Source organism: Eutrigla gurnardus (assembly GCF_963514095.1).
Source record: "Eutrigla gurnardus genome assembly, chromosome: 6".
Lineage (NCBI taxonomy): Eukaryota > Metazoa > Chordata > Actinopteri > Perciformes > Triglidae > Eutrigla > Eutrigla gurnardus.
The window spans coordinates 28,931,859-28,952,425 of record NC_139920.1 but is presented as its reverse complement, the minus strand read 5'-3'; the positions used below and the strand labels follow the sequence as shown (position 1 = coordinate 28,952,425).

Sequence of the window (20,567 nt, the reverse complement as noted above, 5' to 3'; positions counted from 1 at the left end):
CTCTACACTTAACACTGAACTTATTTTTTACTTGTATTCGTATCTCTACTTTAAATATATTTAGCTAAGAGTTTATTGTTTACTGTTTGTTTACTTTGTATATATATATATATTTTTTGTAAGCTGCTGGATATCCAGTTTCCATGCGGGAGTCATCCCAAAGGGATCAATAAGTCTAAGTCTAAGTCTGAGGAACACATCCAGCACAAACTAACATGGACACTAAACCACTGCTGCTGCTGGTATTCTCTAAGTATTTAAAAAAAAAGGTGAACCAAACCAAAACACACATGAAGTGTGAATGATTAATGTGAGATGAAATAAGATCTCAAAAATGTGGGTTTTACCATCTTGTTACAGCAGAGCTGAACGGAGCATTTCGTTAGGGTTAGTGTTATCGACCCCGTCCCACCTTCCACCTGAGCATGGACATGAACGAGGGTGAACAGGTAGGCAGACCTAGCAAGCAGGTGGAATGGAGGGTGGCTGCGTCTCCGAGCATAAACACAGTAATCAAGGCAGACGTTTAAATACACAAGCTTAGTCTTAAAATAACAATTAGCGTAAGAAATGGAAGAGGGGTGATTATGAATTCCTTTCAGGAAAGGGGTCTTGGCTGTAAGCCGGGAGGTGGCGGGAGATGTCGGGGAGTCATGCGGCTCTGAGATGGGGGGGTGGGGGGGCAGCAGTTTTTGCAATCAGCGTTAAATAGAGCAGTTTTGTGCCTGTGTGATTGTCAAGTGGGCCATTACTCGTTGATAAGAGCACTTTTTCCTTACGTCGCCCTGATTGGGGCTGAGCATGCTGCTCCCTCTCGCACGCCGTCCCAATGCAATCAGGCCCCTCTTTCACCGCACTGCCATTTTCACTGCTGTGATTTCCACCCAATCCCCCCATCGGCCCCCCGACCAACGCCGGCTCCCACCCCTCCCTCCCTCCCTCCCTCCCTCCTCCAGCACCACAACCTCCCCCCCCTTCAGATTAAATGAGTACCCATTTACAGGAAGGAGAAAAGGTCATGCCAAACTCGTTGTGTCAATTGTAAACCACCCCAATGCGGACTGATTTCAATGAAATAAATGAGTAGGTGCGGCCCCGGAGACAGCAGAGGTCCGTGTGGAAGTAGCAGATTAGAGGATTTTCTCAGAGGCCAAACGCTCACCGCGTCTCCCCACATTCCTCGTCCTGTCCGTTTGGAAATTAGACATTTACAGAGAAAAACTACATCATCATGCTTTGGATGTAAAATCAGAATGTAAACAATATTAGTGTGGAAGTATTAAGTACAGCCTCTAATTAAAATAAGTGAGAATGACAGTTTGCTTAAGCATAATCAACACAGGAATAGTTCTTAACTGGTTTACTGCAGGCTCATATTGCCCTTTTATGCTCCTTATTGAAAATTGCTTCTATTTCTTTGACTTCTTTTTCCCATTGTTTTGTTGCTGTCCCCCCCCCCCCATCTTTGTCTGGTCTTTCCTTTTTCCATTCTTGTTATTTTAATTGCCCTATCTTTTCAAAAGCTGCCTATGGACAAGTGTTGTGAATTAGCACTTGTGCTAAAACACTGAACAATGCATCCGTCTGTCCAATGTAATTATCGTATTATATGAACATTAAATAATAATAATGAACCTAAAACGTTGTCTTTACCTGTTTGGAGATACAGAGTCTTAATTTGAAAGTTATATTCTCATATTCTCTGTGTTTTATGAACAGTGACTTGACTTTCTCTTTGTTTGAGGCTCACATCCTCTGCTTTACGCGTGAAAATAAAAAATAGAGGTATTTTCTTTTTTCTCACCTGTGTTTCAAAACCCTAAATGTAAGTGAGAAATTACCATATTACACCAAATAGGGCAATAATTAGACAATTAGATCCTTTTTCTGTTTCTGAGCTTCGATTTCAATTAAAAATAATGGTTATAAACATTTTCTCATAAAATGAAGGAAAGCCATTAAGCATTAAATTGATAAAACAATATTGTTTGCAGATTTTCAAGGATTTCCAGGACTCAACAATTAGTGTTGAGAAAAGAGCTTATTTTAAACATATTATAACATACATTCTCTCTCCAGGAAACACTTATAATAATGAAATAATAATAATAAAGTAATAATAATCTCCAACGACACACGTTACCATCTTCTTCATCCTCTCTGCCCATTGATGAGTGTTTCTAAGCCGTACCGCTCACACGGCGGCGGGCGGTTGAACAGGTTTGTGAGTATTGTTGACGGATGAGACATTGTTTTCGTCTGGTCCACATCACGCACAAACATTTACCAAGTGAGCCATGCGAACATGCAACTGTTCCACATCTGCCCAACATCTGTGGTCATGCAGGTATTCTGGGCCTGATAAAGACTTTCATGTCTTAGAGAGGATACGTCTCCTCCTGATAGAAATGCTCTCCGGGTTATTTGTTGTGATATTACTCTACAGGCATTACATCTCTCACCTTTGACCTCTGAACTCATCCCACCCCCCATAAAAGGGAGTTCCTCAGGATCTTTTCATGCCTTGTTCAAAGGGTTCAGTAAGGATTGAGGGAGGAGTGTTTGGCTTCAATGAACTGTCTGCTCTGCGATGTTTGAGATGTGTTATCTGATAAGGAGCATTCATCTCCACCAGGTGGAACAGGACACATCTCGATGGAGGCACGCTAACTCCTTTATCCCTGTGAGATAGTGCGATACGGACGCAGACTCATGCCGGTGCAGGTCGGGTTGTTATCCAGTCAGAGGACAGAAAGTAGCCTTTTTCTGTCTGTGTGTGTGTGTGTGTGTGTGTGTGTGTGCGCGTCTGTGTGTGTGGTGATGATTGCGTGAGTGACCAGGTTGAATGAGTCAGTGAAAACAGATAAAAACAGAGTAAGCGACTGTGTTTTCTTTCAAGTAAGCCAGTTTGTATGTGAGAGTCCCGTCCTGCCGTTCCCGGTGAAGAGGCTGCTCGGCCCTTCAGAAGCCGACGTCACATGATCTGCATGTTGACTTAAAAGCAGGTGGGCGGCTTGATTTTCCATTTTCTGATGATGCAAATCCCGTAGAGGGCCAAAGAGCAGCGAAGACCTGAAGTACATTTACTGAAGTACACTCTGAGCGGGTATTTAGATGACATTGACTTTACGTTCTTGTTGTTTGTGTTAGATCACGCTGCTGTACGTGGAAAACAATCACAGCAAGATAAACCAATATTCTTTTCTTCAGACCATAAAAGCTAATATGTAGAAAAGTATTCAAGTAGCAACTCAGACATTCAGATTTTGATAGGAAAGCACAAATAAACCATATTTCTGTAACGTGAAATAATGTTGATTATGTTCTTTTCAGATTTGACTATAATATTTGCTTTTTAATGGGTTGCAGAGAGACATTTCTTTATTTTAAGAGGTTACAGACCAATTAGAATCTGATCATGGTCTCAAACTGTAAACTAAATATATAACATGTTGGTAGCCTAGAGGTACGACAAGTTTAAGTTATAATGTTCTACTCATCAGGAGGACAAATTATTCTATGGAGGTCAATTTAAAGTCCTTAACTGGAAGATGTACTAAGGCAATTGTATTTGTATAGCAGCGTTCAACAACAGGGCAATTCAAAGTGCTTTACATGAAACATTAAAATCTTTGGAGAAAAAAAAACATCCAATAATAAAATAAAGTTTAAAAAAAAAACTTACTAGAGTAAAAGCACAAAAGTATCGTCAACAAAATGCACCAAAAAATAATATAAAAAATGAAAGCACTGGTCATGCTGAATGGCCCCCTTCTAATGAATTAAAGTGATATAAATATAATGATATTTTATTAGATAATGATGCTTTGCATGTAAAATCGGCAAATATAACGTATAGACTATAATAAAAATACTCAAGTTAAGTATAATATACCTCAAAATGAGTAAGGTTAGTGAAGTCAAAGTATTTTCATCTCAAAATATCTATAAGAATAGAACTGTGACACACACACACACACACGCGCACACACGCGCACACACACACACACACACACACACACACACACACACACACACACACACACACACACACACACACACGTTTATTCCCACAGGGAGGCGCGGCCTCGGAGGACATGGGAATATGAATTATGATCCGCCCTCTGGACGCGCGGAGGAATCCTGGAGGAGAAAGCAAGAATCGCAGCAGCTTCACTCTGAAACTGGGAAGTCTCGAGCTTCGCGGCCATGCGCTGGAAAAGTGAAGTCAAAGTAGAGCGCGGCGTCGTCGACGACACGGAGAGCGGATCCGCGTCGACCGACGATGAGGTGAGTGACGCGCGCTGGATGGACACGGGCGCGAGGAGCTGACCGGCGGCGGCGGCGGGGTGACGCGCGCGCTTCGCTGCGGGGACGTTAAATAAATATGAATTGCTTTGCCAATTAAATCAAAGTGGGCTTCCGTGTGCCATTAAAGCCGGCACCTCGGCGGGCTGACAGCTCACTATTTTCACAATTTGAAGAAATGTCGAAGAAAATTACAGCTCCCCGAATTCTGCAATTAAAAACTCAAGTAGTTAATGAGACCTCTTCACCTTTAGGTTGCCCCGGGTAGACGTCGCTGGCGAACTTAGCCTTTTAATTGCTGTTATTAAAAAAATCAATCCTCTTCCCCCCTCCCTCCCCACCGAGACCACGCGCTGTTTTGTTTTTGATTGACACGTCAAATAGGTGTGTGTGGGGGGGTGTTTAACCACAGAGCGCGCGCACGCAAGCGAGAGCTGGCTGAATCCCAAATGCAGATCTCAAGAACATAATGCGCATAGGATAAGTATGAGCTCGAGTGTTGTCTGTTTATGTGCGTAATGGCGATCCTTCTCTTTTAAATGTCATTTCGGTTAATTGCCGGCGTTGTCATGGTGAAAAGTGAATGGCATGATATTTATGGGATGGAGCAGGGGGGCATTTAAGGCAGCTGCGACTGTGTGACAGACCTGCGTCCTCGTCCTTTCGTCATGTGTGGAGATTGCAAAGGAGACGAGGAGCCGCTGGGCAAATGCACCGAGGACAGGAGGGACGTTATGGTAGGAACGAAATGTCATTTATTACCCCCCAAAAACAGGTTGAGAACGAACGAGGGGGCATTAAAAACGGGCAACAAACTGGGAGAACTTTGGGCAAACATGAGGAATATTTGTGCTCCACAAAGGCCGGATTCAAACTAGCATCCGAGACTAGATTTCGCTCTTTTAGATGATCAACCAACGCATGAGAGAAGTTCACTTTTGTTGCTTTTGAATGGAAGTTGTGTCAGTAACGGTTGCTGCTCCCTTCAGGGCGCGCCGGTGGACGCGTTGGACGAGGACGCGTCGCCGCTGCAGCCGATGGCGTCCGCGCCTCTGCTGGGACGCGCTGTGTGCGCGAGCTGCAGCCGCGAGATTGTGGACAAATATTTATTAAAGGTAACTTTTTTTTCCCCCCAGTCATTTGATTTTGCATCCCCTCCCTCCTTTCCAATCCCTTGATTGATTATGTCTGCTCACTGAACGCTCTCCCGTCGCCGCTGCAGGTGAACGACTTGTGCTGGCACGTGCGCTGTCTCTCGTGCAGCGTGTGCCAAACTTCACTCGGCAGCCACACGAGCTGCTACATCAAAGAGAAAGAGGTGTTCTGTAAACTGGATTACTTCAGGTATGTGTGCATGGATGATGGGACGCAACGCGTCAGAATTAGGCCGCAAATCATTCCTACGATAGAAGAATTATTTCACCTGGCTTTGGCTGGGGATTAATTTAAATTAAATTAAACTTCAATACTTTGCAATATTGAATCATGATTGTGCAGCTTCCATACATGGAGGAGGCCAATGCTGCACTAATTAACTAATTTAACAGGGCCTACTTTATCTCAAAAGTTTTCCTGCAGTGGCTAAATTCTGAGATAATTCTGCTGAAACATGAAATAATTCCAGTTTATAAAAATGAAAGACATAACGGTGTCTTCATCTGCTCACCGTGACCTTCCCCCGCAGAAGATTCGGGACCTGGTGCGCGTGCTGCGGCCGGACCATCCACTCCACGGACTGGGTCCGCCGGGCCAAGGGCAACGTGTACCACCTGGCCTGCTTCGCCTGCTTCTCCTGCAAGCGGCAGCTGTCCACCGGGGAGGAGTTCGCCCTGGTGGAGGAGAAGGTGCTCTGCAGGGTCCACTACGACTGCATGCTGGACAACCTGAAGCGGGCCGTGGAGAAGGGTGAGTCGGCCGGACCGGGTCTGCTGCAGGACTCCGTTCTGCTTCATTGAAGCCTTGCATCACTGGAGGCCAAAACTGAGATTACTTTCACGATTTACACACAGATTTTTATTTTTATTTTGACAGAAAATTAGACATTTCTACCGTTTATAGAAAATAAATAAATAAATAAATAAAAGCAAAAATAAATCGAATAATTATCACAAAAATCTGTAGCCATTTCCTTTCATCTAATGAATGAGAAGTTTGATATGCTAGTTTAATTCATAATAGATCATGAGTAAATGTAGAAGTCATTTAAAAAGGCCTAATCTGAAGTTTTATAATAGAATATCTATTTGAAATAAAAGTGAGCAGCCCCATTAAAATATATATGGTTTATGGTTATTAAATGTACATTTACATTTTTTTTTCAAATGTTTAAAATAACTTTAAATAAGTGAGATTGATTTGTTATTTGCTGGGTGGTTTGTAACGTGAATATGTGCTGTTGTTGCAGGAAACAGTGTTAACATGGAGGGGGCTGTGCCCACGGAGCAGGAGCTCAACCAGCCCAAACCCTCCAAGAGAGCACGGACCAGTTTCACAGCCGACCAGCTGCAGGTTCACCTCATTTAATATATCATATTTATAACACATAATATATTAGATTTATCACATACAACAATGATGCTGGGGAAACCCTCAATTAGTTCATTTGTGGCCTAAATAACGGAGCCTAAAACCCTCCTGTTGTGTTATATTATATTTACGAATGAACAATTTAAATTACAGATTAAAACTGAAATAAGGTGTCAATTTTCATAAATGTTGCATTTATGCGAGTAAAACAGATGTGATGCAGGCAGATTGCTACAAACAAGGATGCCTGTTTTTAAATTAAAAAAATATTTAGTTTTTCCCTCACATAATAAGAATTATAATTATGTATAATTTGATGTCCAATATTATATTTTTTTCTGTTATTTAAAGTATTTTAAATTCACATTTATCTGTATAAATAATTGTCTTTATTCCCACTACTCGTTAACAGCAGTGCTTCTGACACAGTTCCCGTTAAATCTCCACACGGCCGTTAAACATCCATTTCCTCACAAGACAACAAGCTGAAGCCGTGTGTGATTCAGCATTTTAACCTTTAACCTCTGGACATGCAGGTGATGCAGGGACAGTTTGCTCAAGACAACAATCCAGATGCCCAAACGTTGCAGAAGCTGGCGGAGCAGACGGGCCTCAGTCGAAGAGTCATACAGGTCAGTGAAGACCAGGGACCGGACCGTGACCGGGGTGCATGCTGGGAAAACCGTACGATCCTATAACTTAGAGAGAAGCAACAGGTAAAACGTGACACCTGCAGACAAACCAGACCTAAAGAAAAACATTAATTATACCTTTAAATGCACTTTTATATGCTTTCAAATTATTTCTGTACATACATATATATATATATGTAGTATTATTGTTTTATGATTATTGATGTATCATTGTGTATTTGGAGGTAAAGCTATTTTTAAAAACGTAATATTCTGCTGTTCAGTTCCATCTTCAATGGTGCGTTGTATTTCATAAGATCATGTTTTTTAAGTGTAAAATATGAAAACAAAGTAACTGTAATGGATTACAAACTACTGTTTTCTTCTGAAATTAAGTACATTGCAATGGAAAATACTCAAGTGCAGTACAATAACCTCCAAATTATACTTAAGTACAGTCATTAAGCAAATGTACAAAAGGTGTATAATCATATATGTGAGAACCTGAACACATTTTTTTTTAGATAGAAAAGGTTTTTGAAACCAACAAAGATCTGTGATCTTTAAATACGTGGCAGTGAGACATTAAACATGCTACCAAAGGTTCGATAGTGACTTCGAAGTCAGCAGAGAGACGAACAACAAGAAAACATAATCACCCAGAGGAACCGTTTCCTTCACGGCTCGTTGTTACCGAACGCCTCACAGAAAGTGTCCGTCCTGTCCAGGTCTGGTTCCAGAACTGCAGAGCACGCCACAAGAAGCACGTGAGCCCCAACCACACGTCCAGCACCCCCATGACCTCGCTGCAGTCCAGCCGGCTGTCCCAGCCCACCCTGACCCCCGAGGAGCTGCAGTACACGGCGTACGGAGGCCCGGAGGGGTCAATGCTCTCCGCGCTGCACTCCTTCATAGACAGTGAGCACCAGTCTTTTCATGACGTTAAGACTGTTTACTGCACTTACTATTAAAAACTATATTGTTTGTTTTATTCAAATGGAACTTTATCTGAAGTATTTTGACTAACGAGGCATCTCCTATTTGCGTTAGTGATTAAAACTTTGGAAATTTCACAGAAAGAAGAAGTGAGTGGCAGAAATGTAGCCACAGAAAAGCGTTGTTCATTTGCTGATGATTTGATGTTATTTAAGTATTATTTTAAAAGTCTATTCCAAGAGGTGAGCATGGATATTGAAAAAGATTTAAAAACAAATCTGTCACAGTAGCCGTCACCGTTCGCAGCTCTTGTTGAATTTATTCCAACAAAGCTGTTTCTGGTTTTATAAATATAATAATTATTATAGAATCATTTTTCACTGACTAATTTATGGAAAGGCTTAGGTGTCACCAGGTGTTTTAAGAAGAAAAATAAAAAGCTTTCACAACTGCCCCCCCCCCCGACCCTCCATGTACATTTGATCTTTTGTGAAAATATAGATGATTTTATTAATAAGGCAACTTTTAGATAATCAGGATTTTTGTATTGATGTGAATCATCGATAACAATCTTTATCAAACCATTTAACTAAGACAAAAGAAGCTAAGAGCGTTTACCAATGTCTTGATTATAATTCTATATTTTGATTATATTTCATATAATTTATGGGACCTGTAATGACTTCAGTGCTGTCTGTCTGTGTGTGTGTGTGTGTGTGTGTGTGTCTGTGTGCCCGCAGTACACTCCCCTCCATCCATGTTTCAACCGCTGCTGCCAGCCCACGCCATGACCTCCCTGCCTGTGTCTCACGCCTGAGCTGCACACACACACACACACACACACACACACACAGACACACACACACACAGACAGACAGACACAGACACAGAGCGAGACACACACAGACAGACAGACAGACACACACACACACAGAGACAGACAGACAGACACACACACACACACACACACACACACACACACAGAGACAGACACACAGAGCGAAACAGACACATACAGACAGACAGACACACACACACACACACAGAGCGAAACAGTCACACACACACACACAAAGAGGGAGACAGACAGACAGACAGACACACACACAGAGGGAGACAGACAGACACACACACACACACAGACACACACACAGAGGGAGACAGACAGACACACACACAGACAGACACACACACACACACACAAAGAGGGAGACAGACAGACAGACACACACACAGACACACACACAGAGGGAGACAGACAGACACACAGACAGACGCACACACACACACACAGAGGGAGACAGACAGACGCACACACACACAGAGCGAGACAGACAGACAGACACACACACACACACACACACACACACACAGACACACAGACACACACACAAGCCAGCGGTCGTCCGACAGTATTCAGATATTCATGGTTATATACATTTTAAGTGAACGGCCACCGATTCATTCCACGTTGACATCCATTGAAACCCTGAACTCCCCGTGGAGCGCGTCATGACTATGATTTTACTGCACAACGTGGAAATACAAAGGTTTCAGTGTATCTCATGGGATTGTGACAGATGACAGTCTATATTTCTATTTGTTCGTGTAGTTGGTGACAGTTTGACCGTGCTACTCTAAGTGGAAGCCACCACACCCAAAATGTCAAAGCGTTATGAAGGTGAACTTGAAATTGGTGGATATTACAATTTAATTTATTTATTGTATGTGAAGTCTGTTTTGAAAATAAATGTCTAATTTCACAAACCTGGGTTGAATGAATGAAGATGTCGTGTTCAGACCTGAATATTTAAAATGTATGAACAAAGTAGAACAAAAAATATTTATTGATAAAAACAGAAGTAATAAAACGTATTATTTAATGGTAGTAAAAAAACCTACATGCAACCTTTACTGTATAAATAAATATATGACCGAGGCTTTTATACGGTCAGCTTTCTGCACAAATGAGTGAGAATAAATAAAAGAGTTTGGGGTTTGACAGGTTTCATCTCCAGAGTTCAACATTCTGGATTTTGCGGGAGGAAAACTGACGAGCTTTCTAACGAGGAGAGGAGTTTTGCTTGTGTCTACTTGTTGACTGTGGTTGACCAAAAGAATCTAATTTCCAGACATGCGAGGGAGGGGAGGGGGGAGGGAGGAATATAAAAACACAGTTTTTACTTCACTTATCAGATCTGAGGTATTCACCCTCATGGGAATGAGACTAACCCTGAGCTGCATCGACGTAAAGATACACAAGTCCCCCGGGAGTATAGCAGTTATTTAGTCCCAAAAATTATAATATGCGTACAAAATATGCCACACTGAGCGCTACATGCATCATTTCTCTCCTTTCAGGCACACAAGGAGAGTTGTTTTGCCTTTACTGAATGGTTACGTTGTACGTGTCCCAGCGTGTTCGCCTCGAATGGCGGCAGAAGGTGTGTGAGCCTGGCAGTGCTGTCACTCCGAGGCTCCATGGGGGCAGATTCTCAGACAAACAGGGTACAAACATTCACCAACATGAGTCACATCTCACAGATCTGAGAGGTGAACATCATTTCATGTGACAGAGGGATCCATTTAGGGGGAAAAAAAGGAAAATACGGCAGGTTTGATGTGTGTGAAACGTTAAGGACGTCTTTTCTCAAACTGCCAGCAGCGATGTCACTCGTTTATTCTGTCCGTCACTCAACCGACAACCTGGTGATCACTCAGTTTCACTCAATCCAGTTTCTCCTGGATTATGACTTAAAGACAACAACACAACGGCATATACGCTTTTTCTGAAGGCTTACACTTCAGAAAGCATCCGATGTACCAATAAATAAAACATTTAAAGACTCTGATGACCTCATATTCTGTCCAACCATCTTCAGAATTAAGGCGATACTCGACCCAGCTCTATCTCGACAGCAGCAGAGGCTGAAGGTTCTTCTGCTTCTATTTCTTTGTTGGAACGGCTAAATACACTACTTCTGTTAAGTTATTTATGTTTTTCATTTATGTGCTCTCATTTGACACATATGCTCAAGTAGAGTGACAAATAAAAGCCTGACATTTAGCCATATTTGTGGCAGAAATATTAAAGGGACAGCAGAGAAGTGGATTATACGGCAGGTGTATTTTTAGTGCTGTGAAAATGTACTCGTATTGGAGCGCATTGTAAATGACATCAAATCAAAATGACCAGTCACTGTTCTCTGTAGAGGAAGACACTTTTAAAAAGAAGGTGACGCTTTAGTCGAGGTTCTGGATTTTTTACCGGCACCTTCTGCTTCACCTATGACCCCTAGCCCTAACGTCTGGAAGAGACGAGGACATCTTCAAAAGTAGACTATGTAGCTCTAGGATGCAAATAGACACTCAGTGTGGCAATTCCAATAAAAAGGCACATAAAGGGAGAAGCACTTTGAACTGCCGTGCCATTATATCCTCCACAGATGTGAAAACAGTGGATGCAAATATGTTTCTCAATGTGAGATAATACGAGGTGAAAACTGTGACAACACAATACACAGACGAGCTGAACTTTGACCATTTCATGGAAAAACTAGTTCAATCAGCGGTTCCTCGCCTCACCACCAGTACACATAAGATATCTAGTAATGAATGGCACCACCAAGTGCTGAAAACAGCCAACTACAACAGATTAAGAGCAACAAAACCCACCTAAAAACAGCTGATGTCGACCACAATCTCAATAAAGAAAGAAATCACTCATTCCAATAGGAACTTATAGAGTTGAATGACTGTGGCTGTACATCAGTTATAAGTATAACATTTAAATATTTATCTACAAGAACCTGGTGTCATACACCATCCAATAAAAATACTTCTTCTCTATAAAGTGACTAAAAATACCAACTGTCAAGTCCATAAATAATGAGCATGTGGGTGAATCTAATGATTAGATTGCTATAGTTTGTCCATTATAGTGTACAACGTGTGCACACTTCAATAACATTTGGCAAAATGCTCATTGCCTCATGGGCTTGTAACGTGCTTTGGTAAATGACCTTCTCCTCCCTCCATCTTTCATCTCGTCTCTATTCTCCTGCCTGTCGTCCTGACGTTCTTCTTGTCGAGGATGCTCATCAAGGTTTCGTTCATGTAGAAAGGCCGGGTGTGAGAGCCGTCGTTCACCTCCAGATCCCACACTAGGAGGCAGCAGTAGCAACACGTTACAATCCAGGAGTGAAATCGCACTGCACAATACTTAAAACATTTATGTTTATTTTAAAAAAAAGAAAAGAATTATTCACATTTTCATTGGATTTCATTGATTAAAAAAAATGCTCCTATACAAAAAGAACACTGAATAACCTCCAGATAGATGCGTGTATTATACTTAGTATTAAAACAGCAATACATCTGAACCATCCAATAAAAAATTTACCAAAAATGGCTTTGACATCCTTTTAAAAACTGTATCGCAAAAGATTCCTGGTGTTAGGTCTAAAACCACAGAATAAAAGGAACCATTTTTTTTGTTTTTTTTCCACAACTAGGCACATAAACTAGTGGCTGCAATCAGATTTCCTGAAAACTATCAGGTTATTTTCAACATGTAAGCAAAAACCATAAACTGTCTTTTGAAGTCTTGACCTCCAGCAAAGTCTGGTTTACAGTACATTTATGAGTATAATGAAAACGTTGACATGATTGTGACCTTTTCTATGGTGTAAAATAAGAGAAAGCTGTTTTAGTAAGTGCAGAATCACACACTATTTTTGGATCTGTGTGTTTGTGTTAGCATAAATATGGTGGCTCAAAGCAACCTATAAAACCCGATGGAAAACATCAACAGCCAGCAAAATAATCATGCTTGTCAGAAGAAATAAATCACATGGTTCTTTTCCCATATGTGAAAGTGCATACAAAACATGATTTTACACTAGACCAAAGTGCGACAAGAGGGTGTCCCGTTACTCCACCACTTTTTCAGGGTGAAGCCTTGTGCCATAGTCCATCAGTGGCATCTGTACATCTTAAGGTCCTTATGTTTGGATAAAAATGCTTGTATCATATTCATCTCAGCCTGTGCGTCCGTCCTGCGAGTTAACATGTACCCTCTCAGTAAGGCAGAGGTCAGTAGAGAACACAGAGGAGAAAAAAAGAAAATAAGTGTGGCAGAAAAAAAGGCAAGCATCTGAGTTGGCTCGAGAGAAAGGAAGTGAACTGGTCTTTTCTAGTCCCTCGTGCCTTTTCTGAGAGGAAATGAAGTAAAAGCATGTCCTTTCATGTCCATCCATCCCTGATCAGGCTGGGATGCATCCAGTTTTGATGTTTAGCCCTACAGTACTCGCTCTGAATAGTCCAGACCCCCACGCATACAGTAGATATGGAGAAGTGAGTGAGTCTACAGTTCAGTAAAAACGGCCGCACGTCGCTCAGGAGCACGATCTGGCACCCTCGTCTCCTTTGCGCAGTATCTTGTGCAGGCCAGGAGACATGTAGTAAGGCCTGGAGGAAGAACCGTCGTTCCTCTCCAGGTCTTCACCTGTGACCCGGTGCCAGCAGAGCAGAGGACAGGAAGGACAGGAATAGCAGACAGGAGTGACAGCCAGGAAAGAGAAAGCAAAGACTTAGTAGAGGTAGATATTAAAAAGGTCACGCCGGAATTAAGAGAGCTGAATGAGCAGGAATCAGCTTCAGTTGTCATTTACTGCCAGTTTTTAAAGGGAAGGAGTTATATTCAGCCACTGATTGGCTTTATCACATGTAACCATCATAGCAGTTATTACAAGTAATCATATCATCACACCGTCTCATGTAAATAACGGAAAACAACCAACATACTTACAAAAGCACAGGAACAACGTGTCCACACACATGGCATAGACATTGAAAAAGCCATGTGCAATCATGTAGGATCCAAATATCACCGTCTGGAAGAATGAGTCAAATCAACATTCATTCTGCAACTGTTTTAATTAGAGGACGACAAAACTTGCATCCAACAAACACCAAAAACCCCATCAAGAATAATACAAAGCAGTGAGTCATAAAGATCTCTAAAACAATTTAATGAGCTTGTGCAACAATGCAATCTGATGTGTGAAGGGCGTTAAACACAGTTTAACAACTTAACACAATTAAGGAAAACAAATTAAACCCAGTGGAGCAACGTAATCTATGCCACACATCTGTAGAGACAAACCTCACATGTCTTCATGGAAATGAGTCACCGAGAAACAAACTACCTTTACATGCTAGATTCTTAATGAGTTCTAAGTTATTCAATTCCATAAATGAGCTATATTACCTCCGGAAGATACTCAATTCATTGTTAATTGTTATTGTTGGTACATTTACTCATTAAATAAAGCACATTTTAACTTACCAGAAGGGGAACCCAGTAGTAATTTAGGGACGGCACCTCCTCTTGAATGACTGGTATTTTACGTGTGAAGAAGAAAAATGCAAGAACACCTGGAAAACAACAAAAAAGCAGCACTGCAGTCCACTTTATGACCAAACATAAATAGAAAAGGGCTTTTTGGACGAATCAACCAGGACAGTTTCAGCCAAGCAGCCCTGCTTTTTTATTAAAGCAGGTTTAAGTGCTATATAAATACTGTGAAAATGCTCAATCCATGGAGAAATTCACACGGACGAATTCAGAAACTGTGCTTTAAGCGAGCGGTCAGGCTTTACGTGTGGTTGTAATTAAAACTAGACAATATATAGACCATTTCACAGTTTTAAATGTACCCCAGTTTATTTCTAAGAAGTAAACAAGGACACAAGCTTTGGCCTCGCAATGACATTCTGTTTCAGACAGGGACAGATAGTATGAGAAAGATTTTGTGAACATTACAGCATGCTAACATGTTCCAGTAGAAACCCCAAATACACGTATGAAATTTGAAATGAGCATACGATGACTTCTTTAATACAGAATGGCAGATAACCTCTGAACTGTAAATTCCAACGGACCCAAACTGAGTGGAAATAGAGTACGTGGATGGCAGAAATAACTGTATGTGAGGTTATTTATCATCCAACTAATAGGGAGGAAATCTCATCCCGTCTGTTTCTCAAAGACTGCAGGTGACATGAAACTCACCGACGCTTCCTGAAATAAGCAGCTTTCCCAAGAAGAGCAGAAAGTCTGTCACCTTGTCCAGGACAGCCACCCTACAGAGGAGGCAGAGATAAGCCAGAGTGGAGGAGAGACACACCAGCCAATCAGAGAAGGCCATGTCATGCAGTGACACACAGAAAGTGCACACCCCATTAAATACGTGATGAGTGGGCTAACGAGGAAAAACGTGCAACTGCTTGAAACATCAGGTTCTTGATTGTTTAACTGACGTACACAGCAAATCCTCACATTTCTAATTATTTTTTTAGCTAAAATCAAAGGGTGGTGTGTTAATAGTGTGTCTCAGCTGCACGAATCTGTACTCTCCGCTGTTTTTAGATGATCCGTAACAAAAGCCTTACCGAATAATGTTCCTCATGAGGAGGGAGAAAGCATCCTTGGAAGAGGTGCAGAAGTTCTTTCCATATATTGCTATCTGTTGGCGAGACAAAAACAGAGAGTTATGAATAATTGAGACACAAGCCAGGCCACCTAATAACTGAACTGCTAACAGATACGTGCAATAAAAACGGTCCGAAGCAGATGTTTCTAAACTCACCATAATGTATGCATTTCTGTTTAGAAACCTGATGAAATTTTCCAGGCACCAGAAGCAGCATTTGAGGCAGCACAGCACGAATCGAGTGCAGGCATTCTGAGGCCCTGGGAGAACATCATCAATCAACATTTGACATTTAAATCTACCGCGTGTAAAATAAGTGTTTCTAAGGATCACGGCTCACCTTTCAGCTTCTGATCCAGGTACTCCAGAACAATCCGGATCAGCTGCACGATAGCGAGGATCAGAGAGCCAAAGGCAAGAGAACCTGTGTGGTAACTGTGACACAAGAAACCAGATGGTATAATAGACATTTTAACTTAGTGGATTCAAGAGATGCTAGTGTTGAGAAATGCCTTATTTATAGGACAAAGCAGGTTCGTTCCAAAAGTAAATCTAAAAAAGGAATAAGAAATATAGTGTCTACTCACCGTATGGCTCGGCTAAAAGCGGAGTAGAGGGGGCACGCAGGGATGTCATCTGGCTTCTTAAAGGCCCAGTAGTAGGAGGCGAAGGCCCCGGCCAAGGTGCACTGGCCCAACGCGATGGTGAAGTTGACCAGCCAGAGGAACATGAACAGGTTACACAGGTGGAGGACCAGGATGTAGCGGTGGTACACGCTTTCCCCACCATAGAAGGCAAACATGCATTGTGACCCGGGGCACACTCTGGTAATATTGGTCTGACTGAAGGCCTGAAAGAAAGCAACAGATTCAATCTCAATGTGTAATGTGACCAAATATTTATTCATATTCACGAATCACCTTTGCTAATGTATGTCTTTGAGATCATCCACAATGTATTAAAGGTTGTGTGACCACAGAGCATATAAATGCGTTTAGACACTCACATTATCGTACACAAACCGGGGGGGGGCAGGCAGGCTGATGAATAACATTTGTCAAATAATTGTTTATCGCTGTCAGCAATAAATGGGAACGCTATTTACATTTGAGTGTTAGAGATTGAGTCTAAGAGCTCACTGCCAGCCATCACATTTTACTTGTAGGCAATAAGAAAAAGCCATTACATTTGCTTTGATTGATTCCAGGCTAACGTGGCAGAGAAATGACATGGTTACAAACAGTATCACAGAATCTGGGCTTCATTGTGGAAGAGAGCGGAGGACTTACCTTTGGACTGCATGTGAGGTTGGCATACATGCATTTATCATCAGCAGGTGTGACCTTGTAGACCGCATTACCAGAGGATGCCAAGAAGCTGAGGACAAACTAGTTAAGGGCAACACAAAGGGACATTTTCTGCACACAGCAATCACTGACGACTCAAACAGCCAGTTGTGTTTAATACTTAATACTATGAAACCAAAACCGACATCATCGCGTTCATCCAGGGATGTACCAGCAGTTGGAAGGATACACAGCTGTGACGGCCCAGTAGGCGATGCAGATGGCCAGAAGGAAAAAGGTGATGATGGGGTAGAAGAGAGTGGTCATGATGTAGCTGATAGCCCTAGAAACCAGAGAGATCAGACATCTTTTTGAATTGTGTCGTGTGTATGAATGAGGAGTCAACGAAGCTTTGATCCATACTTACTTGCTCCCCTCCTTCAGTAATGCAATGGCGATGCGAAGCCTCGTCCTCAGAAATATCAGCATGACCAAAATGATGGCCTCAATCACAGCGAGCGAGATCACTGCAACACAAATATGTTTCATTACTAGTCAATGCACATGGAACAAATATGTTTGTCACGTTAGCATTTCTAAAAAAGGTGAATGTCAACATACTGAAGATGAGCCAGGTTTGGCTGAGCTGAAGGTAAATGCTGAAGTCTGTGTGGAAGCCGATATCAGAGATGGTGACGTTAGCGCCGGGTTTCCCGCTCAGAGTGCTGTACTCCCAGGAGCAGTGCCAGATACCTGAGACACACAGAGGGACATAATGAAGGTAAACCACATCTAAATCTGACACAGTTTGCCATGACAACAGAACCAAGACAGGTGAGAAAGTCACGAGTAACACGTGGGAAGCTTCTCCAACATGTGTACTAAGTATAAAGTAGCCACTGGCTATGTTGAATTCTCACCGAAGCCGACCGCAGCGATGACGCCAAAGATGATGAGCCACAGGAGAACGCCAGCAGTGTATCGCAGCAGCAGGATGAAAACCAGACTGACCGCCATGGTTATCACCAAACCACTGCAACAACACAAACACACATACTGGGTACTGACGGGTAGGACAGTAGGAAATATTTGCATGTAAAAGTTATATGGGAAGTTTAATTTCATTATTTATTTGGGTCATATAACTTATTCTACACACAGAGGAGCACATCATCCATGAAGAGAACATGAAAATAACAAAATGCATATTCTTACATGAGGATCCAGTCCCAGGAATTTGCATAATCCTCAAAGACCTTCATGCCAACTTCCTTGGCATTCAGCAGACTGGCGATGCCCCTGTGATGGAGTAACAGGGTGAGATGGCAAGGATTTGATTGGAGCACAGAGCGGGTATGATAGGGTTTGTGTTACTGCCTCTAAAAGTTAACTTACTAGGGTTTCTCAAAAACATTTTGACACCATATTTATCTTTGAGGCTCTTACTACGAATCAAAGATGAATACGGTTTCAAAAGGCTTTTGATATTCTCAGCTTTAAAGAGCTACGTTTTGGATTATGAAAGTCTGGAGAAAAATAGTGCAACTTTCATATCAAAGAGCCACAAAACAGTATTAGTGTTACTGAAGCGTATGGTGGTAAATGGTATAGCAGCATGTTACTGAATGTGATACAGAGGAGCACCTACAGTAGTGGAATAGCACAAATTCACTGTTATGTTTACAGTACAGGTAAAGTGTTAGATAATAACCAATACAACTAAGTAAGAGCTTCCTGTTTGTCACTTGAATTCATCTATATTTAAAAACCTCACGTGACTTTTCCCTGGACAAAGACAAAATCTCAACCAAAGACAATGATTCAGCATGAAACCAAACATATATCTTGTCTAATTCTATCTGAAATGTGAATCAGAAGCCGACTCTGATGTCGAGATCTCCACAGGGAAACTACAACTACAAGGCTGGTAGCAACGTCAGAATGTGAGTGCTGCAATGTTTGACCGCAGAGACACTGCCCTATGACTCAGATGAATCTCTAAAGCACAGAGAGAGGAGGAAAAGAGGACAAGCCAACATTGCTATGGGACGGAGGAGTTCTGAAACCAACCGCATAATGAAGAGCTGTAATTCAGCTCCCGACTGGTCACATGAAACCCTCTCTATGGACAAGAGTTGGGATCATATCTAGCACCGATATGCAAACCGACATTAATATCTAGAGCAAGGAGGCAAAACCTAATGACCACCAGGGGGCACCACATCACTCTCTATGATATTTGGAACCCAAAGTAGTACATGACTGGATGTTTTGAGGTATATGCCACAGACAATAGTGTGAATCTGTCCTAATTCCTGTCCACGCTTGCAGGTGGAGGGAAGCAGGAGCAGATCGATCATAATGAACACTGAGGGTTAGTCTAATCAGATCTACTGGCTACAGCGGAGGCAACGTTAAAAAGCTGAAATAAATAATTTTTGAAACCTTTCCACTCCTTGCTGCATGGCAGTTACTTGGCTATGAAAAGAAAAGCATTAAAATCATATTAACTTTCAAGACAATTTGATCACAGCAAACACAGAATCATGTATGTTTTCGATCAGCTGGCTGCTTTAAATACATGATTTCTCTGCTTAACCAAAGTTGAAAGCTTTCTCAGCTCATTAACACGTTGATAGCGAAGGTTTTACAAAGCAGCTGTCGTAAGCTTGGAGGTACCACTGAAGTTCCACTCTTGAACTTGCGGATAAGCTGCATTTTCATGCAATAAACATGCAAATGACTCAGAATGTGGTTGGACACATCCCTGGGCACCAGTGACGTCAGCCACTTGTCCTACCCTGTAATATCTGTCCAGAGCTCTCTGGGTGCAGAGTTGGCAGCCCTATTGACAGTACAGCAAGAATGCCAATAATTAATCTAATGGAAGGGACTTTTCTATTTGCAGAACTTAATTAGGTGAACAATGAGGGAAAAAAAAGATTCACGTGGCAGGGAGGCAGATCTTACTTGGCAGCATCTTTGAGGTCGCTGACACTTCTCTTGTTATTATCACCGTCTTTGAAGATGGTCTGATTGGCTACAGTTAAAATTCCATTTCTTGTAATAAAATCAGGGAAGCATCGCTGAAGGACTGCAACACATTCAAAAAAAATGTTTTTGTCTTTAGTGAGTTGTCAAACAAACAGTGTTAGTTATTGTGATTACAGTCATTCAGATTTACTTACAAGGTCTGCTTGGCACGATCATAGACGGACAGTCTTCATCTCGTATGACTTCTGCAACCGACTGAAAGCAGGAAACAAAGGAGATGACACAACAATGCAATCAATATATTTATATATATTTTTGTATTTCTCATAGTTTCCATTCAATTCACTGATTGAACAAAATATCTGTCATCAGTCACATGCATAAGATAA

General features: G+C 41.8%; 2 protein-coding genes across 9 annotated transcripts in view; one reads left to right on the top strand and one right to left on the bottom strand.

Moving 5' to 3' along the window:
* Positions 1-4,116: 4,116 nt before the first annotated feature.
* LOC311015140 (LIM/homeobox protein Lhx8-like) lies at positions 4,117-10,169 on the top strand. Of its 3 annotated transcripts, none has more exons than XM_084012238.1 (8): positions 4,117-4,290; positions 5,298-5,423; positions 5,531-5,652; positions 5,996-6,213; positions 6,713-6,816; positions 7,371-7,466; positions 8,195-8,384; positions 9,143-10,169. In XM_084012238.1, the coding sequence occupies exons 1-8, from the start codon at positions 4,210-4,212 to the stop codon at positions 9,217-9,219; spliced, it is 1,014 nt and encodes a 337-aa protein (XP_083868364.1). In that variant the 5' UTR covers positions 4,117-4,209; the 3' UTR covers positions 9,220-10,169. The 3 variants fall into 3 exon arrangements, with proteins under 3 accessions (XP_083868364.1, XP_083868363.1, XP_083868365.1); XM_084012237.1 differs by having other exon boundaries at positions 5,993-6,213; XM_084012239.1 differs by lacking the exon at positions 4,117-4,290 and adding an exon at positions 4,299-5,045 and having other exon boundaries at positions 5,993-6,213.
* Positions 10,170-10,268: 99 nt separating this feature from the next.
* Positions 10,269-20,567, bottom strand: part of slc44a5b (solute carrier family 44 member 5b) — a 31,399-nt gene continuing 21,100 nt past the window's right edge. Inside the window, exons 7-23 of one of the 6 annotated variants that reach the window (XM_084012229.1) lie at positions 20,373-20,433; positions 20,155-20,278; positions 19,985-20,029; positions 18,400-18,483; positions 18,105-18,217; positions 17,806-17,937; positions 17,612-17,711; positions 17,435-17,527; positions 17,188-17,275; positions 16,486-16,748; positions 16,239-16,333; positions 16,055-16,158; positions 15,858-15,931; positions 15,478-15,548; positions 14,752-14,840; positions 14,212-14,296; positions 10,269-12,565 (exon numbers count right to left, since the gene is read on the bottom strand). In XM_084012229.1, the coding sequence (XP_083868355.1) occupies positions 12,444-12,565; positions 14,212-14,296; positions 14,752-14,840; positions 15,478-15,548; positions 15,858-15,931; positions 16,055-16,158; positions 16,239-16,333; positions 16,486-16,748; positions 17,188-17,275; positions 17,435-17,527; positions 17,612-17,711; positions 17,806-17,937; positions 18,105-18,217; positions 18,400-18,483; positions 19,985-20,029; positions 20,155-20,278; positions 20,373-20,433 (1,743 nt within the window). In that variant the 3' untranslated portion in view covers positions 10,269-12,443. Of the gene's footprint in view, positions 12,566-12,807; positions 13,909-14,211; positions 14,297-14,751; positions 14,841-15,477; positions 15,549-15,857; positions 15,932-16,054; positions 16,159-16,238; positions 16,334-16,485; positions 16,749-17,187; positions 17,276-17,434; positions 17,528-17,611; positions 17,712-17,805; positions 17,938-18,104; positions 18,218-18,399; positions 18,484-19,629; positions 19,663-19,984; positions 20,030-20,154; positions 20,279-20,372; positions 20,434-20,567 lie in introns of those variants that run through there. The other 5 variants (XM_084012231.1, XM_084012230.1, XM_084012232.1 and 2 more) reach the window with 5 other exon arrangements.

Bases quoted from the DNA above. Each gene is read 5' to 3' on its own strand.
- LOC311015140 (XM_084012237.1), top strand. From the start codon at position 4,210: ATGCGCTGGAAAAGTGAAGTCAAAGTAGAGCGCGGCGTCGTCGACGAC. The intron at 7,467-8,194 runs GTCAGTGAAGAC...CGTCCTGTCCAG, and splicing joins TCAGTCGAAGAGTCATACAG to GTCTGGTTCCAGAACTGCAG. The intron at 8,385-9,142 runs GTGAGCACCAGT...GTGTGCCCGCAG, and splicing joins GCTGCACTCCTTCATAGACA to TACACTCCCCTCCATCCATG.